The sequence below is a fragment of the Capra hircus genome, chromosome 3 (assembly GCF_001704415.2).
Source record: "Capra hircus breed San Clemente chromosome 3, ASM170441v1, whole genome shotgun sequence".
In the NCBI taxonomy this organism is placed as follows: Eukaryota; Metazoa; Chordata; class Mammalia; order Artiodactyla; family Bovidae; genus Capra; species Capra hircus.
Window position 1 is genome coordinate 8370417 of NC_030810.1, and position 21582 is coordinate 8391998.

The following is a 21582-nucleotide window of genomic DNA, read 5'->3' on the forward strand; positions in this document are numbered from 1 at the left end:
TTTTTAACACTGAATAACATTTTTTACCGCTTAATTAATACTCCATTGTATGGCTCGACCACAGTGTTAAAGATTCACCTATTGAAGAACACTTTGGTTGCTTCTAAGTTTTGAACTACGAATAAAGCTGCTATAAACATTCATGTGCAGGCTTTTGCATGGACAAAAGATCTCAGCTCATTTGGATAAATACCAAGAAGCATGATTGCTGGATTATATGGCAAGAGTCTTCCCATTCCTCTCAGTTCCTTTTTCTCCATTTTCTTTTCCATGTCCACTTCCTCCAGCAGGGAGGTGGTGGGGTGACCTTCCATGGAGAAATGATGCCATAGAAGTGTAGGTCTTAAATTTGTGTAGAAACAGAAATTGTCCTCCCTGGGGAGTGTTCTTTAAGGCCAGGGATCCTTACCATATTAAGGTCCACTATATACTGTGGAATTATACATGGGAACAAGGGGTCACTGGCCCTCATCAGAATTTCAGGGGGTCTAGGAAGCAAGGAAATGGCAACCCACTCCAGTATTCTTGCCTGGAGAATCCCAGGGATGGGGGAGCCTGGTGGGCTGCCGTCTATGGGGTCGCACAGAGTCGGACACGACTGAAGTGACTTAGCAGTAGCAGGAAGCAAGAGAAATTAAGCTACAGAGTTCATCTGCAGCTGAAAGAATCCTTAGTGATAGGAAAGGGAAGAGCAGGAGACAGACAATCTTCCTATTCAGAATGCCCTGGAGGGAAAACCAAACTTCTAGCCTTCACTTTTAAAAATAATTTTACTTATTGATTTTTAATTTATTGATTTTTGGTTGTGCTGGGTCTTCGTTGCTGCACAGGCTTTCCTCTCGTGGCACTGAGCGGGGAGCTCCTCTCTCGCTGGGGTGCACGGGATCCTCGCTGCAGTGGTTTCTCTTGTTGCAGAGTACAGACTCTCAGGCTGTGGCTCCTGGGCTCTAGAGCACACGCTCAACTGTTGTGGCGCATGAGCTTAGATGCTCCAGGGAGCTTAGCTCCCTCCTGGATCAGGGATCGAACCCATGTCTCCTGCATTTGGCAGGCGGATTCTTTCCTTCTGAACCACCAGCGAAGTCCCACAGGGACCACTTCTAACTCTACTTCAGGGACTCGGTGTCAAACAGGAGCCTGGGCTGGAAGTGGCCCACACAGAAAACATCCTCCTCTCTCCTCCAATTCAAAGAAGACAAGAAGCACGCTGATGTGATGGCTAAGCCCACTTGCACCGTTTATTTAAAAAGAATAGCTGTAAGGTAAAAATGCAGATGTTTTCTTCATTGTAAAAGACAGCAGTTAAAAAAGGGAAGAAATAAATATGACGTTAGAAATTATTTTATCATGTACAACAAACCCCTGATATCTGGGAGCAATCCCAAGAACTCATAACATGTACAAATTTGTGCTGAAGAACAGCTTCACTTTGAACACCTTAGAGCAGATGTTGGAAACTGGCTAGATGGTGAAAATGGTCATAGCTTTTCAGATTCTGAAAGACTCTGGATTTGTTACTCGGTGATGGCAAGGGTCTACTGTAATATAATTTGCATCGAGTCAGAGTTAATAAGAATTGTTCTACTCATTAATATGTTTGTAATCATTCTTTCATTCCTACGGTTAAGTAGCACAGTATTTAGGAGAAGGGGGAAATGGCTGAGAAGTGCAAAGGGGAAGGAAAAGGGAGGGACCTAAGTGGAATGCTAAGGATAAGAGAAAGGTGATGGGGAGGACCAGAATCTCCCATCTCTTCACTCTTTTCTGTCACCTCAGCAGCGTGCTGTGGCCCACTGTGGAGAGGGACCAGGCTGTGGTCCAGCCTGGCCTGCCTTAAACCTCACCATCACCAAAGGGCAGACGATGCAGGAGCATCTGGCAGCATCAGGCGAAGAATGAGAACAAGGAGGCTGGATGAGAAAGAAAGGAGAGACACAGAAAAGGATGACCCAAGGAAATGGATGCTGGCCTCCTGCGGCTCTCTCCTCTGAGGACCACCAAGGAAAGAAGTATCTGCACGAATTAACACAGCAGACCACTCTTTGATGTGGAGGGGAAAAGAGACAGGAACAAGCAGAGGTTGCCAAGTCGAGGCACGTTCTGGCTACAGAGAAGGGTGCAGGAGAGAGACTCGAGGAGGGCAGTGGGACCTTCTGGGAGGGGTTCCCAAATGGGGAGAGCTGCCCCTGCCACCCCACGAGGCCAAGGAGTGTGCACTGGGTGATGGGTGTGGAGGTTGGCTGGGGCAAAGGGTCAGCAGGGGTGAGGGTGTCTGGCCAGCTCTCCCCGGAGCATCTGTGAGGCACAGCTGTGGTCAGAGGTCAGGGTCAGCCCCACTAAGCACTGAAAGCGGCCTTGAGCTCCCGGAAGGCTGCTTGGCGGACCTTCCTCTTCTCTTCCTCCCGCTTCCGCTCATCTTGCTCTGCTTTTAGCTCCGCTTCAAACTTACTGGCACAGGACAAGGCTTGGACCTGCAGAGAAACAGTGAGGGGCGGATCAACAGAGTGAGAGACAAAAGAGACGTCTGGAGAAGGAGCAGCCCACCAAACAGAACTCGGTGGTCTCCAGCCACATGGCCTGGGACCCCGGCCCCGCTGGAGGCAGGCCCCCTGAGCCAATGCGCCCTGCCCTTGGTCTTCCGATGTTTGCTTTCTAACAGCGAGGATATCAGCATTTTACGTGCTTCTGTGTTACAGATGCTCCTTCCATTCTGCTGGGGTTGCCTATTCCACCTGAGCTTCTTTTTCTTTTTTTTCAGCTTCTTTTTCAGGACACTTTTTTTTAAATTAATATTTATTTATTTGGCTGTACTGGGTCTTTAGTTGCAGCATGTGGGATCTAATTCCCTGACCTGGGTTCAAACCTGGGCCTCCTGCATTGGGAGCATGGAGTCTTTGCCAATGGACCACCAAGGAAGTCCCGGGATACTGTTCATATCCATGCCCACTTCTACTTACTTTCCACCTTTAATTTCACAATGGTATTCTTTAGTTCTAGGGAAAGTCAAGAACAAAATGAGCTCCCTGTGGGCATTTTGACTGGGACTGCATCAATCTGCCTGAGGCAAAGGGATATTTTTAGGTGGTGGTGTTTGGTCACTAAGTTGTGTCCAACTCTTTGTAACTCCATGGACTGTATGTAGCCCACCAGGCTCCTTTGTCCATGGGATTTCCAGCCAAGAACACTGGAATGGGTTGCCATTTCCTTCTCCAAAAGATCTTCCCGACCCAGGGATCAAATACCTATCTCCTGCATTGGTAGGCAGCTTCTTTACCCTTGAGCCACCAGGGAAACCCTATCTTTGGGTGTACGCTCTTTTTAATAAAAACGGCTAGATCGCCCTCCAAAGAGCTGCTCCAATTTGTACCCCACAATCATGAAATGCAAGGCTCATTTTCCCATAACCTTACCAACACTTATCATTAACCTTTTTCCTGTTTGCCAATCTGATGTGGAAGAAAAATTGGCACCTTCTTTTATTTCTTCTTTGATAAACTGGAGAAGGAAATGGCAACCCACTCCAGTACTGTTGCCTGGAAAATTCCATGGATGGAGGAGCCTCGTAGGCTATAGTCCATGGGGTCGCAAAGAGTCAGGCACGACTGAGTGACTTCACTAACTTTCTTTCTTTTCTTGATAAACTATCCATTTATATTCTTTGCCTATTTTTTCTATTCAGTTAGTGTTTATTTTTCCTTTAATTTGCACTAATTCTTTACATAATTTAGGTATATATTTTTCAGCTAATTTCCTCCAGTCTTTTTTTTACTTCAAAGAATCTTGGGTCATACATTTAAGTTTTGATGTCATCAAAAAGTCCACTTATTTCCTTTCCAAGTTGGTACTTTATATCATGTTTAAGAAGTTCTTCTCTACCACCCAGGTTCTAAACCCATTTTCCTGTAATTTCTTCTCATACTTGTATGTTTTCATTTTCCCATTTGGCTCTTTAAGTCCCCTGCAATTTATTATGTGAGGGAGCCTAATGGAGGGCTTTACTTCGTTTTCCTAAGTGGATACCCAATTGTCTCAACACCTGTTACTGAATAGCCCATTATTTTCCCACTGATTTGAAAATTATCTTTTCCATATACTCAATTCCCACATGAAGGAGACCTGCTTTTATTATTTTCTACCCCATCCCGCTAACTGGTTTGTTTATTCCTGTGTCCGTACTACATTAGTTAATATTACTGCCTTATAGAATGCCTTAATATTTATAAAGAGAGTAAACCTTTCCTTATGTTGAAGAAGCGTATTTTCTTATTTTCAAATGTGTGATTATGAATATGTATTAAACTTCACCAAATGTTTTTGAGACATCTACTTGCAATGGTCACATTTTTCTAATTTAACCTACCTATGATATGAGTATATTTTAAAAATTATCCCTGCCATCTTAACATAAATTTCAAATATTTTAATTGCATTCCATTTCTTAATGTTTTAGGATTCTTACAGCGATACTTATTAGATGGATATATAAATTGTTTGGTGTTATTTTCATCTGATTTTGTAATCAGAGTCATAATGGCTTTAGAGAATGAATGTGATATAGCCTTTTGTGTAAGTTTCAGGTATACAGCATTACAGTTCAACATCTGAATACCCCACAAAGTGATCACCACCATGAGTCTCATTACCATCCATCACCCCGTAGTTGACTCTCTTCATCCATTTCTCCCATCTGTCCCCCACCTTCCTTCCCTTCTGGTTACCAAATCTGTTTTCTGTATACATGAGTTTCTTTATGGAGCTTGTAATGGTTTTAGGCTGATGTATCATCATCTCTCATTATTTCTACCTGCGGGCATCATCTCCTTGATTCCTCTGTCACTAGCTTCCTTGTCTCACTGTCGCATCAGTCTATCCCTGGTCCACTCACTTCTCTGCAGTGCTGCAGCTCAGATTCACCATTCCCTACAATGCTTTTTATTTAGTCCATTCTGTGTTCATCTCATTACATCCATGGCTGCTGCTGTTTAGTTGCTAAGTCGTGTCCAACTCTTTGCAACCCCGTGGACTGTTGCCCCACCAGGCTCTTCTATCCATGGAATTTCCCAGGCAAGAATACTGGAGTGAGTTGCCATTTCTTTCTCCAGGGGATCTTCCCGACCCAGGGATCGAATCCCCATCTCCTTCACTGGCAGGCAGATTCTTTACTGCTGTGCCACCGGGGAAAACCACATCCACGGTAGCCCAATGCTGAGTCTCGTATTTCAGTGAAAAATCATAATATCCTTTTCAAATCCTCCCTGTACTTCACAAGGGTCCATTTTTGAAGACAAGATACCAATGACATTATCAGTAGGCAGTATGTATTATATTTTCACTCTTTCTGAATCCGAATCCCTAGGGATAGGGTCAAGGAAATTATGCTTTCCAAACTTCCCCCACCCAGGTATTTCTCAGGCCCTTGGGGCCCTGCTCTGACCCAGCAGTTCTCACCCCTGGCTCCCTATGTCAGAGTCCTCAGAGACTGCTCTATCTTGATCTTGGCAAGATGTCCAAGTTGGAGTTTACCATCATCTACCCAGCGTCTCCCCCAAGTATCCCTAGTGGTTGTAGAATCCTACAACCTGGGTTCAAGCTCCTATTCCCTAATGGGCTGGCCTCGCCTTTATTCACTTTCTAACCCAGAACAGATGCCTGAACAATCTTCACAACAGCAGCTGCCACATAGCCTCCAACTGCCAGGACCTGCTCTTCTGCCGGACATGCTCCACCTCCGCCCCCTACTCCCAAGTCCCACCTTTGGCCCAGGGACGTTGTCTGCTCCTGCTTGCAGGCTGAGAATGTGTCTTTCTTAGAAGCCTCACCAGGACCCACTTAGGGTGAGGATTTCCAGTTTGGGCTGGTCCTTCACTGAGGCTCTGCCCTCCTCCCAGCTCTTTGCCCACAGTGGTCAAGCTGATGGCTGCATCCTCAGGGACCCTGCCACCCTGCAGGCCATCTCCTCCCTCGTTTAGACAACACAGAGGAATGCGGTCTGTCCACTCTGGACTCCTCGCCCACCCTCTTCATCCCTCCCCTTTTCCCTGTGCTTCAGGGTGGGCAGGAAGCAGACCCTGGGCGCATCATTGAACATCTCGGGGACCAGAGGCGCACTAGCTGCTACCTGCTTGCAAGCCAGTTGTTTGATCTGCAGGAATTTTATGAGCTGGTTGCTAAATATGGTTGGTGGTGGTTTAGTTGCTAAGTCGTGTCCGACTCTTGCGACCCCATGGACTGTAGCTCACCAGGCTCCTCTGTCCATGGGATTTTCCAGGCAAGAGTACTGGAGTGGATTGCCATTTCCTTCTCCAGGGGATCTTCCCAACCCAGGAATCGAACCCAGGTCTCCTATATTGCAGGCAGATTCTTTACCGACTGAGCTATGAGGGAAGTCCAAGCAACTGTTAAAAATTAGATTTATATACGTTCACAATGAAATTATGTTACAAGCCAAGGTAACACACACTTACAAGTCATCAATTTCTGGTGACTGTGCTTCATTGACTACTATCTGTGTCCTCAAGGTTATCTGCGTCTGTCACGTCTCTAAGGGGGAAACCGTGTATGATGACCTGGTACCATGAATTGTCCCAGCTCCATGTTCAAAGGCATCCTGTGGGTAGCTTCAAAAGCAATCCCAGGAGGGGGATTCGCACCTTGGAAGAATAATGCTACAAACACGGGTTTGATTCTTCTTTCAGTGACTGTCTAAACAATCTTTTCTTAAGAAAGTGATGGCAAAATGTCAAAAATGCAGATTAAAGGTAAACATGTGTAGCGTCTGTAGCCTTCACATTATAAATAGCTCCAACATGGAAAGGCTGTTCTTCCAATATTTAAAAGTGAAAGTGAAGTCGCTCAGTCGTGTCCAACTCTTTGCGACCCCATGGACTGCAGCCTGCCGGGCTCCTCTGTCCATGGGATTTTCCAGGCAACAATACTAGAGTGGGCTGCCATTTCCTTCTCCAGGGGATCTTCCCAACCCAGGGATCACACCCAGGTCCCCCGCACTGTAGGTAGATGCTTTTTACCGTCTGGGATGTTGCTCATGTCATTGAGGAATGAATGAAGTTCTGACACGGCTTTTTACTTTTTTCTTATAAATTATACAAAATACTAACCAACATGCATGTTGGAACTACATTCCTTTGTCAGTTGCAATCATAGACTGCCTACAGACACAAGAGTCCAGCAAAAATCAAGGAGTTATTCTTTAAGAATCAATAGCCTATAAGGGGGACATCCCTGATAGCCTAGTGACTAAGTCTCCAAGCTCCCAATGCTCAGAGTTCAATCGCTGGTCAGGGAACTAGATTCCACATTCTGTAACTAAGAGTTTGCATGCCACAATGAAGACCTGGTACAACACAATAAATAAAAATAAGTATTTTTAAAATACTTTGCTCTTCAGCCTTCCCTTGTAGCTCAGTCAGTAAAGAATCTGCCTGCAATGCAGGAGACCTGTGTTCGATTCCTGGGTTGGGAAGATCCCCTAGAGAAGGAAATGGCAACCTACTCCAGTATTCTTGCCTGGAGAATCCCATGGACAGAGAAGCCTTGAAGGTTCCCAGTCCATGGGGTCGCAAGAGTCAGACACGACTTAGCAGCTAAACCATCGCCATTAAAAAAAAATAGACTATATGAAATCTGCAATAAAAATAGTGTATATTTATTATTTGTATATTGTATGCTATGTATCCTTTTTATCAGCAAAATCTATAATAAACTTAGGCATACATATATATATATGCCTTCTTATATATAAGAACTTAAATATATAAGTTCCCTTCTCCAGGGAATCTTCCCAACCCAGGGATAGAACTCAGGTCTCCCACATTGCAGGCAGATTCTTAACCAGCTAAGCCACAAGGGAGGCCCAAGAATACTGGAGTGGGTAGCCTATCACTTCTCCAGCAGATCTTCCCAACCCAAGAATCAAACTGAGGTCTCCTGAATTGCAAGCGGATTCTTTACCGACTGAGCTATCAGGGAAGCCCATATAAATATACACACACATTATACACACACACACTCTTTGTCCAGAGAGCCAGTTGTTAAACATCGATCAAGTTGTTAAGCATCAGTCTCCTCATCTGCAAAGTGGGATAATAATGCCTACCTGCAGAAAGCTTGTATGAGGATTAGATACAACCTGAATCTGAAGCAGTCAGCAGAGGGTCACCATCAACACTCACATGTTTGGTAATCACCCCACCTACCCATTCCTGGCCAGGTCAGAGGAAAGCTGGGGACCTGTGCAATTACTTTACTTGGGGTCCTTGTCCTCCACTATAAAAGTCCACCTCTCCTCTTGATTATATCATCTCTGAGTACTTGTCCATCAATCACTCCACTCTTTATGTTTTCTTCTCCCTGGATCACTTCCTTGTGACCTAGAAACATGCCAACATCTATCTTCTCTAGGCTAAAAAAAAAAAGTTTCTTTCCTGATCTTAAGCTACCATCCCCACTTTGTCTAGGCCTCCTCTGCCAACTTTCTAGACAAAAAAGCCAGCTATCAGGGCTCTTTCCCCCCAGCTCCCACCCACCCCTTACCCTGTTACAAGCTGCCCTCCCTCCATAGTGAACCTCATCTCTCAGAATGAGTCTCCACTGACCCACTTGCTGGACCCAACACCTCTGCCCCAACCTCATCTGATTCAATCTCTTCTTGAAATTGCTCTTGTCCTCCATATAGCATTTCTCCAGAGTTTCCTTGTATCTCTGATTATTTCCATTCCCACTCTAGTCACCATGACGTTCTGCCCTTGGTCAGTTTCCTTTAGTTCCCAGGTTTCAGTCTATATCCCGTGAAGACAGCGCCTGTAGTCTGTGTGGCTGGTTGTCCAGGAAACATCCATCCTCCCCCACTTTCTTTCTATGAGATGCTTCCTTATCACATGGCCCAAGGGCCTAGGGGAGACTGGCTTCACCCCTGGGCTCAAGGAGAGAAGCCAATCAGAGAAACAATATTCCAGCCCTCGCCAGGAGTCAGTTCAGGAATGGACAAGCATGGAAGAGATTATTCCATGACTACAGTATCTAGTATGCCTGTCTTCCTTAGTATCAGAATTGCAGCTGGGCACATGGATGCCCAGGAAAGAAAAAAACGGCATTCTGTAGCCTCCCATTTAACGGGGTGTGGCCAAGTTCTGTCCAATAGGGCTGAGCAGAACCTAGGAGCAAACAACAGTGTGCCCTTCAGATAAAGGGGCAGGTCTTTCCCTTGCCTGAAGTCACCTAGGACTTAACAGTAAAACCCAGCTTATCGCTTTTCCTCCCGAAATCATTCACATTCAGGGACAGGGGTCCTGTTTTGATTTTTCTTAGTATCACCAACCCCTGGCCCCACAGCTCCAACAGTTTTGTTGCTTTTTACTTTCCACCTCCAATCACATGGTCATGAACACAGAGTTCTGGTTTGTTTGTGTTTTTTTTTTTTTTTGCTGCAGTGTGCAACGTGCAGGATCTTAGTTCCCTGACCAGGTATCAAACCCATGCCCCCTGCACTGGGAGCACAGAGTCTCAGCCACAGGCCCACCAGGGAAGTCCCAACACTGAGAGCTCTAGGGGGTTTGGGATTCATCGCCACCTCCTCTCCAGCCCACTGTCACACTCCTCGCTGGACCTACAGTTCTTCTCCAGGCGTCTACGGAGCCTCCCTGAGTCCAGTCTCTCCCCAGGCAAGTCTGTCCCCGTTGTACCCAAGGCTGATCAGAGCAAGGCCCTGCTCTCCAAGATTGGCCATGCACTGAATCCTCCCGCAGAGCCCAGGGAGAGTTGGATGAGGCCTGGGAAGCTGGTCAGCAGATAATTCTGGTGATCCACAGGCTGGGGAAAGCCTGACCCTCAGGGGAACCCAGAGCTTCCTGTCCAGCTGCGTCCAGTACAGACGGGCCAGCCTCCAAGCCCTCCCTGCCCCTCCCCACCCCATGCCTCAGAGCCTTTGCTCTCACAGTTCCCACGGCAGGAACGCCTTCTCCTCCCTGATTACAAGGTGAATCCCCATTCATCTCTTAACATCTGTCGCGAATGTCAGCTCCTTTATGGCCTTCTCCCAAATTCGCGCGATGGTTTCCTCCATTTGTCATCCATGCCAGCACTTCTTGAGGGCCATTATTAGCCAGGCACTGTAATTACACAGGTGACACACCTAGGCTGCCTTTGAGTCTGCGGGTGAGGAGGCAGACGAATAAACAGAACAAGTTCAGAAAAATTTATTGTTATTCTTTTCATCTTTTCTCCCGTTGTAAAAATAATGCACACATCATAAACCCTCACAAAACTATTTTAAAAAGTCAGTCCCTCTGACATCACTATTACCAATACCTTGGTATAAAATTATCCAGGTTGTATTTACTATTTCACAAAATTGGCTTTCAAGCATACTGTTTTGCCTAATTCATTTTGGGCATCTGTCCACATATAAGGGGATGACAGAGGACAAGATGGTTGGATGGCATCACCGACTCAATGGATATGAGTTTGAGCCAACTCCGGGAGATGGTGAAGGGCAGGGAAGCCTGGTGTGCTGCAGTCCATGGGGTCGCAAAGAGTCGGACATGACTGAGCAACTGAACAACAGCCAAACATAAATGCAGCTGCATCTCATTCTTTAAGAGCTGTAGCCTGTGTAAATGTGCGGGTGAACCACAGTGGACTCAATTCCCGGGTCACAGACATTTCCGTTACGCTCAGTTCTCCTCTATTACCAACCTCACTGTATGAAAAGCTTTGTCTATACATATATGTGCATTGGCACGAGGGTCTCTGAAGGATAAAATCCTCGAGGCAGGGACTTCCCTGGTGGTGCGATGGATAAGGGTCTGCCTGGGGAGGGAGGTGCGAGGGGGGTTCATGTTTGGGAACACATGTAAGAATTAAAGATTTTAAAATTAAAAAAATAAAAAACTAAAAAAAAAAAAAAAAGGGGGTCTGCCTGGAAGAAAGATGCTGGACTCCTATCTCCATGCAGCATCATAGAGCTGCAGAGAGAGCACGCTGCTTTGAGGCCTGAACAGGCTGGGCTGTGTCACCCAGGACACTCTGTTTCTGGGCAAAGAAACTCCTGGGATAAGCCAGGAGCGGTGGGGCTTCCACGGTGGCTCAGTGGTAAAGAATCTGCGTGCCAGTGCAGTAGATGTGCGTTCAGTCCCTGGATCAGGAAGACTAAACAATCAGCACAAGGGGTTGGCCCCTGGCTGGAGCTGCAGGGAGTCCAAATAGCTCATATCATGTACAGAGTGTGCTCAGTGAGCCAGGCACTTGCTAAAGGCTTCAGACGAAAGAAAGCATCTCATCCTCGTGGTGATCTCATTATCAGCTCCAGGGTACAGATGAGGAAACTGAGGCACTGACAGGTGACAGGTAAGTGGAGGAGGCAGAATGTGAACCCAGGTGGTCTTATCCACTGCACCCCTCCACCCGTCTCCCCAGCCCCACCCGCTACCCCATCCCACCCCCGACCCCCACCCGCAACTGCAGAAGGACGTTTGGAGTGTTTTCCTGATCTCTCTTTCTGCCAGCGTGCTCTGTGGAGAGGAAAATGACAGCACCCAGACTGAGATAAAATCTCCAGAAACGTTCAATGACCGTATGAACTCATGAATGAACAGAAGCACCCAGAAGGGCTCCAAGACCACATGCTGGAGGATCCTTCCCGGCTCCCTGGCGTCGTCAACGTTGCACATAACGATTCTGATCCAGGGCAAGCCAACAAGGCAGCCTTCTCGGGTCACTTGTTTACACACAGGTGTCTAAGATGCAAACACGAAGGTAGCTGTTCAAGTAACTCATGTGGTTTGGGGTAGAGAGGAATTCTCTAGGAAAGTCTGACTCCAGAGTCATCTGGGACCATTGCACCAGCAAGCCTGTTTGAATCTGATATCAGGAGCCTCCCTGATGGCTCAGTGGTAAAGAATCCCCCTGTCGATGCAAGAGACATGGGTTCAATCCCTGGTCTGGGAAGATCCCACATGCTGCTGAGCAATTAAGCTCATGCACCACAACTATTGAGCCTGTGCTTTAGAAAACCTGGGAGCCACAACTCCTGAGCCCCCACGCTGCAGCTCCTGAAACGCGAGTGCCCTAGAGCCCGTGCTCCTCACGAGAGAAGCCACTGCAGTGAGAACCTGCACCCCACAACTAGAGAAAAGCCCGAGAAGCGATGGAGACCCAGCACAGTCAAAAATAAAAATAAATCTGAAACCAGGATCCAAAGCATTTGCCATCAGGCCATTTCGTTTTTAATTTTCAGATGGCACACAGACACACACTCTCCTTTCCCTACCATCTCACGTGCTCAATCGAGTGCCGTCTCCCTTGTCCTGATGAGCTGGTCGCCGGCTGGGAGCTCGGCTGGGCAGGGTGCAGGAACAGAGGGGCTGTGCCACGCAGGAAGGAGGCACCTACCTTGGCTTCAAAGAAGTCCTTGGCACCTCTGACGCCCTCCAGGGCAACATCGATCTCAGAAAGCTTCGCCAGTGCCATCAGCCCGCTGTCCTCCTGCAGTTCTCCTGCAGCGGCCTTGTGGAATATAAGCAGGAACTGCGGGGGAAGGTTGGTAAGGGTCAAAGTCAACGTCACCAGGAGATTTACGGTTCCCTCTGACCCAAGCTACAGTCATTACCGCCATGCCTATCACAAAGGGTGTATGCAAAGGGTGTCCACATGACAAGCTATTTACGTCAACACTGGAAACGTGGGGAAACTCCCTGGAAGTCCAGCGGTTAAGACTCCATGCTTCCACTGCAGGGGATGAGGCTTTGATCCCTGATAGGGGAAACTGAGATCCCATATGCCTCGAGATACAGTCAAGAAAACAAGGTGCTTCCCTGGCGGTCCAGTGGTTGAGCCTCTGCCTTGCAATGCAAGGGACACCGGCTCGATCCTGGTCTGGGAAGACGCCACGTGCCAAGGAGCAACTAAGCCCGGGCACCACAAGTACTGAACCTGTGCTCTAAGAGCCTGGAGGTTACAACTGCTGAAGCCTGCTCACCCTAGAGCCCGTGTTTCGCAACAAAGGAAGCCACGACAATGAGAAGCCTGTGCACAGCAACAAAGAGGGGCCCCCGCTAGCCGCAATTAGAGAAAACCCACATGCAGCAATGAAGAGGCACGCAGCCAATAAACAAACAAATACACAATTTTTTTTTTTTTAAAAGACCTATCTTCCCACAGGGATGTAGGGGAAAGGGCACCCTCATGTTGATAAGAGTGTAACCTGAATCAAAATTTTTGGAGGGCGTTTTGGAAATATTTACCAAAGATAAAATGCTTTCACCCTTCTAATCATTAATTCCCCTGCTTGGAATCCATCCCTTAAAACATGCACATAAATGCTATAATCACATAAAAACATTACATAAAATGGTTTAAGAAGAAGCACTATGCATAAAAGCAAGAAATTGGCAACATCCTGCTTAACAGCCATGAAAGAAAAAGTCCAGTAGATTGGTGCTACTTTTAAAACTGAATAACGTAATATTTCTGACATTTTAAGAAGCCATTCCTACTTCCTATTTGTGTCCCATTTTGCTGTTAAACTATTTACCTTTCTCGGTGTTTTCTACTTTACCTCTGTCACTTGCCTTTCAATTTTGTTTACGGTGGAAATGTTTTTCAAAAGCTATCAATCTTTGCTTTTCTCTCACCAGTGTTATCCTTAGAAAACCCTCCCTTGCCACCAAGGTTACAGAAACAATCAAAAACCTGTGTTTTTGTCTACAACTTTTAGGACTCTTTAAAAAAAAAAAAACCACATGTAACTATTTAATCTCTGAAATTTATTCCGATCTGTCATGTAAAGGTGATCATTAACCTTATTTTCTTCCACATGGTTAGTTAGTAATCCCCACACCACTTATTGAATAATCCATCATCTTCCTGAAGATTCAAAATGTGACCTGAATGAATCTGTCTTTAAAGTCAGTCTATCCTAAGAGAATACAATACGTACAAGACTCTGGAGGATACATTTTAAAATAAACAAATAAGTCAACCTGAAAGAGCAGTCCTTGCTCTATCTCACCCCTCGCATGTCCTTCCATCACCCCCAAGGCAGTTTTATGGCTTTTTTACTTCTCTTCTTTAAAATTTTTTTGTGAATTTGTCAAACAGCTTCTATACCACTTCCATAATTTATCCATCTAAGAAGAATAGATCTTCTCAGGTGGCTCAGTGGTAAAGAATCCCCCTCCCAAGGCAGGAGACATGGGCTCTATCCCTGGGTTGGGAAAGATGCCCTGGAGGAGGAAATGGCAAACCACTCCAGTATTCTTGCCTGGAAGAATCCATGGACAGAGGAGCCTGGTGGGCTACAGTCCATGGGGTTGCAAAGAGTCAGACATGACTTAGCATCTGAGCGCATACACACACAAACACACACACACACAATATGTATGCCTAAAGGGAAATTTCAATTTTCCTCTAAAGATTGTCTTCCCCAAGAGGAAAGAACATTTTCTAAAGCAGAGTGAGAGTAAGACAAGCTCAATGAACTTTTTCCAAATTCCAACTTGAATGTCTCTTAACGCCTAGAGGGAAGCGTGTCTCATTAAGTGAAAGTCTGAGCTTCCACCATCACCACCCCCGAAAAGCCTTGCCGACAAGTCCTTCCTTGTCATTCTCGCTTCGAGGGTCCTAACTCCGCTGTGGACTTCGCCAAAAATAAAGCAACCGGTGAAGCAAGATGTTGCAGGACTTTCAGCTTCACGGAGGAGGCCGCCACCGTGGTCAGCTTGGCTCGACAGAAATGCCACGGTCACCCACCTGCAGCTTCAAACTCTCTCACTAGAGGCCGGCAAAGACTCAGTTTGCAGCAGACTCTCAGAGCCAGAACACCGGCTCCAAAGAAGACTTGGAAATCGAGCCTGTTGAAGGAGGAGAGGTTCCCCCAAGAAAAGGATGGGGGACAAGGGGGCTGGGGGATGGTGGTGAGCGGGCTCTCATAGAAGAGACTGAAGATCCCTGCACACGTGAGCCTCAGAGAGAGGGAAAGAGTAAAACACCCAACCGTGCCTCGGTCCCCTATGTATCCTTAAAGCACTTAGCAGAAGCCACCCTCCTTTCCAAGTCTTTATAAGGAGGACACAAAACAGGTTGCCCCTCCGGAGCTTAGGAAAGACGGAGCACCGCCCCCAGCCTAGCACCAACCCTAGTGACCTGGGGCAGGGGAGTCTCTTCTGTAAAATTCATTTTTCTTACTCTGCAGCAGAGATGACAATGTAGGTGTTTACAGGAGGGTTTGGGAAGATCCTCTGGAGGAAGAAATGGCAACCCACTCCAATATTCTTGCTTGAAAAGTTCCATGGACAGAGGAGCTTGGTGGGCTAGAGTCCATGGGATCACAAACAGTCAGACACGACTGAGTGACTTAACACCACCAGCAACAAAAGGGCTTAAAGTATTCCTCAACAGTCCTTTCCCCTGAGTGGATCCCAGCCACAAGTGCTCACTCTCAACTTTGCCGGCTCACAGGTAACCACCAGCAGCTCTGTCACAACTTAGGGGTCTCCCTGCCCCAGCCAGTTAAAGAAAAAAGATCCAGCTCAACTCGAAAATCTCCAGCTTTCCTTAGAGCATGCCAGACTTTCCCATTTAATGTATCACAATCACCAACCCCTGAATGACAATTTCTCCAACTGCCCAGCCTTGTTTGTCTTCCTATTTATAGTCCACAAAGACTGGTATGTTGTAGAGAATTGGAAAGTGTCCTAGCTGTGACTCTGAGCAAAGAGGGGGGAGGGAAGGAGAAGCAGAAAACAAAGAAACAGAGAGAACTCACAAAGCTAAAAAGCAGTTCCAGACATGAGCTAGCAAATGCTTGTGATGAATTTAAGGGAATTTTTAATTTTGTGGCTCTGACTGGTGATACAAACACTTGCCCACATTAGTTGGAGCTTTTAGGTGGCGAGTGACAGAAACACACTTGTTGGCTTAAGCAAAAAGGAGGTATTCATTATACAAATAGGATATCTCAAAAGCCAAGGGCAAAATACAGTGGTCTGGATGAAGATTGGAATGGGGAGAGCCAATGTGTTCAAGACCAGAAGCCACATTCTCTTTCAAGCTCTTATGTCTGGACCACATGGCAGAAAATGGCCAATCCGCACTGAATTATCCTTGCAGGAACAGCCACCTGCAGAGCCAGTGTGCCAAATTCCAGCCCCAAATTCCCAGATACAGAATCCAATTGACCTAATCTGGCCACAGGTCCATCCACGGTCCAATCAACCATAAACAGACAGGGGTGCAACCCAGGACAGCCAGGGCTGCCAGGGACCCTCTTAGGGAAGGTAGGGTGGGAGGAGAAAAGAAGACCTACGTTTCCAGTGCGTGCTTATGCGTGCATGTGTGCTTGCTCACTCGTGCCTGACTCTTTGAGACCCTATGGACTGTAACCTGCCAGCCTCCCCAGTCCATGGGATTTTCCCGGCAAGAATTCTGGAGTGGGTTGCCATTTCCTCCTCCAGGGGAATCTTCCTTCCTGGGTCTCCTGCACTGGTAGGTGGATTCTTTACCACTGAACCCCCTGGGAAGTCACCCAGTTCCCAGGACTGACAGGTGATATAGTAAACCCCTTATCCAGCCTTTGTACAAAACCACCACATGTCTGGTCTTGGAGCAATTCTGCTTTGAGACAGATGTAATGGAGTTAGTAAGGACTACAAGAAAAAGGGAGGAAGATATTAAGGTCTCTCTGTCTGCCTCCAAAGGAGACTGAGGTGAGGAGGCCTAGAATCTGATTCTAGATCCCTAGAGCTACAGAGATAGAACTGCTAACTCCAGTGCATCCTGTGACTTCTCCTACATGTCTGTACATGTACATAAACTATAAATGCAAACAATTATCTTTTACACACAGTTTGGAAATATGCTTTTGTTCCTGCTTCTCACACTGTCAACATTTGTCCTCTGGTCATCAAACACTGTGCTAGATCATCATTTTTAAAGGCTCCTTGTGTGCCATTTTGTTAAATACCCCGAATGTGCACATATAATTTTCATAATTGGAAAACAAATGGTTTAAAAGAAAGATCAATTCCCTTGAACGTTGGGGGAAGGTAGCAAACTGGTGCTTAATAGAAACATATTTTCTGTATCAAAGGGCTTTTCTTTAGATGTAACTCACTTCAGTCAAGTTAACCCAAAAAAAAAAAAAAAAAAGAAAGGGAATATGAACTCACCAAGCACCCACTAAGCATCAGGTCAGGAAGGCACTATAGAAATGAGACATTTTGTCTGTCTGGCAGCTCCTGCCACATATGATGATGGTGGTGGAGCGGTTTTATGATGCCCTGTGGCACATGACCTGAATCTAACCAATCACAGTATCCTGGATGCAATGATTGGTCCAGGAGGTGGGCATGTACCCCTATGAGGGCCAATCAGAAGCCTTCTTCTGAGACTGCTATGGATTCTGGGATGAAGTAGCCCTCCATCCCCTGGGGCAATGAAGCCTGGAGCTGCCAGCAACCATCATGGCAAGCACCAGGGACAACACCCTATTTGGAAAGAAAGGATGTAGAAAAAAGCACAGTCAAGGTACAGCAAGAGGAAATTACTGATTACTTGTGTCTAAAACACTTTCACTTCATCTCCTAGGTATGTGAACCAACAGTCACCTATTCTTTCCTTGTTTAAATTAGTTAGCATTCTCTTTCCATCACTAACAGTCAAGCATTCTAACTGATAGAGGCATAGAAAGAGAACTTTGTCCTCAAAACAGTCCCGAGCAAAAGCTGTTAACAGCCCTATTTTAAGGACATAAAAACTGAGGCTGAGAAATAATGTGTTCCAGTTACGCAGCTCTGTGTGGAAGATAGAGGCTGGAATGTACACCTCTTTTCATTACACAAACTCAGCATCAGCCCACTGGTGGCTTACAACATGGGTGGATACCGGCAGAGTGAAATCCTAAGAGCAGGAGTTCCAATTCTGTACCTCTGGGCACAGCTCCTAGAGATGGGGCCACAGTGGGGCTCTGAATTGACAAAGGACTGAACATGAACACCCCTGAAGACCTGTAGGTGGGTTGAGTACCCACAACAAAACCCTTTGGAAATGTCCAAGCCTCAGATCGAAATGGCCAAACCAACAGCTAACCAAAAGCTAACTGAGCATCTTGGAAACAGAGAGGGGCACATGCAGGAGGATCCTGGGTCAAACAGAGGGGAGGGATTTTCAGTTGGTGACTTGCATAGATGTCTAAGCACCCTCGATTTCCATTCCCCTGAGGTTAAAACTTTGCCACAGAAGTTCTTTCCCCAGCAGTGCCTCCAAAGCTTCACCAAGGCGAAATCCTTTACTTTCTACATTGCAGGGGCACCCAGATTATTGCTGTTGTTATGTGTGCTCAGTCATGTCCGGCTCTTGGTGACCCCATGAACTGTAGCCTGCCAGGCTCCTCTGTCCATGGGATTCCCCAGGCAAGAATCCTGGAGTGGGTTGCCATTTCCTCCTCCAGGGTATCTTCCCAACCCAGGGATCGAACCCACGTCTTCTGCATTTCAGGCTGGTTCTTTACCACTTGAGACATTGGAAAGAAAGAGCTAATGCCTAGCATGATGCATGAATAATACAAAGGATTGATATTATTATTATGATTAATAATTTGTAGTAATACAAATGAGAGGCAAGGGCACCAGAGAGGCAGCCGCCAAGTTGAACGTGGTAAATGATGGTGGCAGGCTGTCTCCCAGGCCCAGCCCTGAGCCGGGATCTGATTTCAGGCAAGTGCTGACCTTCTCGGTCTTCTAGCTCCTTGGCTCTGAAATGAGAAGTCTGGCAGCAGATTATTCTGAGGGTTACGCCCAACACAGGTTTTCCATGATCTACCTCCACATCAGCCAGTTGAGGAAAGGAAGAGATGGGGGATTCTGAAGTTGATCTGTGAGCAGCGAGAGGCATGGTCAGCTGGGGAAGGGGCTCACGGCTGCAAACTCAGCTTCAGAGAGAACCGCCCCTGGCCCCCCGCCCCCGCAACCAGGAAGCGCAGCCAAAGGCCCTATCTAGCCTGGACAGACCAGTGTTTGGCCAAAGTTCTCACCCTCAGAAACCAGGATGCCAGAACTCCACTGTTTCTGGAATAATCAGGGTTAAACACCAGAAGACAAGGACTGTCCTCTCTTCTTTCAGCTTCCAAGGGTCCCAAAAGAGACACGACTGAAAACGAGACCACAGCAGCTGGGCTAATGTCCAAACCTTCAGCCTGGATGGTCTTGCCAAAGTTATTCTAATACCAGGTCATGGATACATCTAAAAACCTTTCAGTAAAACTCAAACACACAAGACATGCAATCCCCTTCCCTGTGGAGCTACATTCTTGCCATGGAAGAAACCCAGTGGCCTTGAGATTTATTCCCCAAAGTAAAAATGGCTGAGGTTTTCACCCATTGGGAAATCAGGTGGATCTATGTGTATTCTTCCAGGAATATATCTATATGTACACAATTTTGCTCACAATTCCAGGGGTCCAAAGAACAAAAACCTATCCTGGACTTGTTTGGAGGAGAAGGTTCAGGGGCAGAAAGTAAGACCCTTTGTTTAATTGCTTTAAAAGAAAACTACTTTAAAATGCTTATTTTAAAAATTAATGGGCTTTCCAGGTAGTTCAGTGGTAAAGAATCCATCTGCAAGCAGGAGATAAGGGTACGATCCCTGTAAAAGGAAGATCCCCTGCAGAAGGAAATGGCAACTCACTCCAGCATTCTTGCCTGGGAAATCCCATGGACAGAGGAGCCTGGCGGGCTATATCCATGGGTTTGCAAAGAGTCGGACAAGACTTAGCGACTAAACAACAACATAAAAATTAACAGTTTAAATATATTTTTAAAGTGTGAAACTAAAAACCACCGAAACTTTGCACCCACAAACATTCACTATGAATGTTTTAGTGAACATCCCTCCAGATTTCTCAATACTCACCATTTTACCCAAAGGAGGCTATCCTCCCCAAAGTGATTTTCAAACTGCTTGCTGAGCATTTTCTCATGCCAGCACTGTGGTTCACTAGCTCCTTAAAGATATGTTAAAAAGCAGAACTGCAGGTTAAATATCCAAGCAGCTCTCCAGAAGGGCCCAAGACATTGTGTAGTCCAGGGGACGGTAAATCAGCGGGTCCTCTCAGGGACCCTCACCCTTCAGGGGCTCACGGCCAGGACGCAGGTACCTCACGGAAGCTGAGTTTGCCATCAAAGTCCTCGTCCACCTCCTTGATCATGCTCTTCAGGCCCAGGTGGGTCTGGGGGGCCCCCAGCTTCTCCATCATCAGCTTCAGCTCCATCAGGTCAATGAAGCCATCCCTTCCAGCATCATACCTGTGGGGTAAAACGCAGGGCGCTGGTGAGGGATAGCCATGGCCAGAAAAGACACTTGTTAACCTACCAGACGTGAAATGCTTTTGGCTTTAGTTACTGAAAAATGACTCAAACTACTCCTGCCTTGCAGTGGCCACCAGGGTCACTGTGTTGGAAGGGTCCCTGGCCTCTCCTTCAACACCTCTGGACTCTGCAGGGTCCAACTCAAAGTGGGTCTTGGACTCCAGGAGTGTTTTCCTATCTGTTAATGCCTTAATTAGGCTGTAAGTTTCCTGAGGATGAAAAATATGCCTGTTTACCTATATTTTTCCCCGTTTTAGTCAACAAACATCCACGGAACTCCTAACGCTGGACAATGGGAGGGCTGCCACAAGGCACCCTATGCACCCGCTCTATTACACTGATGGTTCTGGAAGCTTCCTTCGGTCACCGGTCCCTGGGTCCCCATCACCCCATTTCCATCTACCTCTCCTCTCGTCCGCAGGTCTCCTGTCTCTGGAAGCTGCTTTCCCGACCTGGCACTCTGGTTTCACGCTTAGCCCTCCAGCTCCCAGATACCCAGTCCCCAGGTCTGAATGGTCACGCCCGGATGTTACAGATGAGCCGGGACTTGGCACAATACTCTTGGCCAAGTTTCGACACAGGGCCAGCACCTCTGCTGACGGTGCCCCCAGCCCCCAAGCCTCCCCACGGCAGGGATCCTGGCCCTGCCCTGTGCTCCCAGGTGCCTGGGTCAGCCCTGTGGGACCCTTCCTCAGCCTCTGCTCTCCCCCCAGCCACTCCACCCAGCCCCACCCCCAGCATCCTTCTCGACACTCTTGGGCTGTTATGGAGCTTCTCGCAGACTCCCTGGCTCTCCTAGCAAATCCATCCTGTTCCCCACTGCCCAGAGATCCCTTGTTACTGCAGCATGAACATCAAATCCACTCAGAACAGCCCACTGCCCAGAGATCCCTTGTTACTACAGCATGAAAATCATGCGTTAAAATCAAATCCACTCAGAACAGCCCAAAGGTGGGAACAACCCCAGACTCCCCTGACGGATGAACAGATAAGCAAAATGAGGTATATCCACACAATGGGACATTATATGTTCACGCAGTAGCATATTATTCTCCATTTTAAAAAATGAAATTCTGGTCTTCCTTGGTGGTGAGGTGGATAAGAATCCACATGCCAGTGCAGGGAACATGGGTTTGATCCCTGGTCCAGGAAGATCCCAGACGATGCAGAGTAGTTAAGCCCAGGAGTCACAACTACTGAGCCCGTG

At 46.9% G+C, this 21582-nt stretch overlaps 1 protein-coding gene across 2 annotated transcripts in view; it reads right to left on the reverse strand.

Annotated features, from left to right (window-relative positions):
• EFHD1 (EF-hand domain family member D1) overlaps nt 1214–21582 on the reverse strand; it is a 44052-nt gene continuing 23683 nt past the window's right edge. The window contains exons 2-4 of one of the 2 annotated variants that reach the window (XM_018041119.1): nt 20165–20312; nt 12406–12540; nt 1214–2471 (exon numbers count right to left, since the gene is read on the reverse strand). In XM_018041119.1, coding sequence (XP_017896608.1) covers nt 2337–2471; nt 12406–12540; nt 20165–20312 — 418 coding nt within the window. In that variant the 3' untranslated portion in view covers nt 1214–2336. The remainder of the gene's footprint in view (nt 2472–12405; nt 12541–20164; nt 20313–21582) is intronic. The other variant, XM_018041122.1, reaches the window with a different exon arrangement.